The 2,187-nt window shown below is 37.4% G+C and overlaps 1 protein-coding gene across 2 annotated transcripts in view; it reads left to right on the forward strand.

Annotated features, from left to right (window-relative positions):
• col4a5 (collagen, type IV, alpha 5 (Alport syndrome)) overlaps positions 1 to 2,187 on the forward strand; it is a 59,288-nt gene that overhangs the window by 29,914 nt on the left and 27,187 nt on the right. For both annotated transcript variants that reach the window (XM_016516557.1, XM_016516558.1), the window contains exons 28-31: positions 251 to 348; positions 1,001 to 1,151; positions 1,294 to 1,407; positions 1,663 to 1,830. In XM_016516557.1, the coding sequence (XP_016372043.1) occupies positions 251 to 348; positions 1,001 to 1,151; positions 1,294 to 1,407; positions 1,663 to 1,830 (531 nt within the window). The remainder of the gene's footprint in view (positions 1 to 250; positions 349 to 1,000; positions 1,152 to 1,293; positions 1,408 to 1,662; positions 1,831 to 2,187) is intronic.

The following is a 2,187-nucleotide window of genomic DNA, read 5'->3' on the forward strand; positions in this document are numbered from 1 at the left end:
GAAAGTGAAACCCGTCTCACTTTAAACCCGTTTTTCTCAAAATTCCATTCCTGAAAATCATAGCTATCAGCCAACTTCAGATAGCCATAACTTTTGTTACGTTCAAGCTATGGACAAAATAAAAGTTTTGGAAAGGGCTTGAACCCAGCTTTCATATGGTATCAAAACCTAAAAAAGGAAAATTTCACCATGTGTTGGGTTTTCCTAGATCGCATCACCTATGTCTAACAGTGCTGTCCATATTCTTCAGGATTTCCTGGTATTGCTGGTTCCCCTGGTGGACCTGGTATTCCTGGACGACCAGGTTTGGATGGACTGCCTGGTCAGCCTGGATTACCTGGACCCAAAGTATGAAACATTTATTCTAAACAATACAATATGATATTATTATCCATCTATGTTACAAATGATTTCAATTTCAAATAAATGCTGTTCTTTTTAAATATATTAATTAATCAAAGAATCCTTAAAAAAAAAAGTCATATTAAGAATATGGTTTCTGAAGGACCATGTAATGGCTACTGAAAAATTAAGCTTTGCCATTGCAAACATAAATTACATTTGAATAGAAAACAGTTATTTTGATACTTTTTGCATTAATATTTCACAATATTACTGTTTTTACTGTACTTTTGTAAAATAAATGCAGTTTTGGCGAGCATAAGAGACTTCTTTCAAAAACTTTAAAAAAGCTTGCCGACGGTAAGCAAATATAGTTTTGGATTGATTTATTTATTCATTTATTTATTTATTTTACCCTTTTTTATCCGTTGATGACTGAACAATGAAAGAGGAGTACAAGTGCGGGAAGAAATTAAGCAGCTATTTGCATCTGTTTTCCTTTTTTGTGCTTGACTGTCATGTCTGCATTGAATTATGGGCAATATTGTGTTTCCTGGTTGTATACGATAAATTAGAGTGGGGTATAAATGAGTGGACTGTATTAGGAATGAATAGCTTTAAGATTAAAGTGCTCAAATGAGTGTCTTTGTCCCCAAAGGGAGAGCCTGGTTTTGGTCTACCTGGCCCTCCAGGTCCTACAGGATTCCCAGGCAGTAAAGGTGTCTTCGGTACTAAAGGTGATCCTGGTTTCTCTGGAAGCCCTGGTGGACCAGGTCGTCCAGGTCTTGACGGTGCCCCTGGACCTAAAGGTAGAGACAGAGATTAAATCGTAATGTTGCATTGGAAACAAATTAGATCCCTTTCCATTTTTGAATTTTTAAAAATAATTTTTCAAGATTATTATTTACAAGTATTAAACAAACAATCTTTGCATTTTTATTTTGCACTTAGGTGATCCTGGTTTTCCTGGTGGTCCTGGTCCTCGTGGCCCCCCGGGGCTCCCTGCCTTTGGTCCTCAGGGCCCCCCTGGTCCTCCGGGAGCTCCTGGTTCTCTGGGGTCTCCTGGTATGCCTGCAGTTTTTCTCTTCCTTTGAACTATTCAAGCATTTATTGAACTGTGAGACCAGAAACATCTCTCTAATCTTGGATTAAAGATATTCTTGTTATATTTATTTTTATTTAAGTGAACTAAAATATGCGTTCGATAAAGTATATCCCATAAATGTTATCAAACACTGTTAGTACTGCTATTATGGTTCTTAGTAAAACAAATCTCTAGTGCTTCACTATATCACACCATTGTCGTCTTCTCTACATCAGGAGTCCCTGGTGTGAATGGAGAGAAAGGAGACCGTGGCCCCCCAGGTTTGAGTATTCCAGGGTTGCAAGGTGACAGAGGAAATTCTGGATTTCCTGGACCTCCTGGTCCAGCTGGTCCACCTGGGGGTCCAGGACGACCTGGTCAAGATGGCCTATCAGGACTGCCTGGTAATATGATGAGAGTAATATCTGCTGATGTTACCACTTTTGACCATATTTATTTAATATATACAATGTATGTCTTGTTTCTTTATGGACGTTCTCTACTAATCCTTAGTGGTGCAACGGATCACAAAACTCACGGTTCGGATCATATTACAGATTTTGAGTCACGGATCGGATCATTTTTCGGATCAGCAAAAAAATAAATAAAATTTAAGGAAAGCTTACTTAAAGTACTTCTATACCACAGCAAAAACTACTAGCTTAACTAATAAAGTTAGTAATAAAACAAGAACAATTACTCAAATTACAAGCATAGATGAATACAACAAAACACAGTTACAAATAAAGTCAGTAACAGTA

The sequence above is a fragment of the Sinocyclocheilus rhinocerous genome, unplaced genomic scaffold (assembly GCF_001515625.1).
Source record: "Sinocyclocheilus rhinocerous isolate Xijiao unplaced genomic scaffold, SAMN03320098_v1.1 scaffold837, whole genome shotgun sequence".
In the NCBI taxonomy this organism is placed as follows: Eukaryota; Metazoa; Chordata; class Actinopteri; order Cypriniformes; family Cyprinidae; genus Sinocyclocheilus; species Sinocyclocheilus rhinocerous.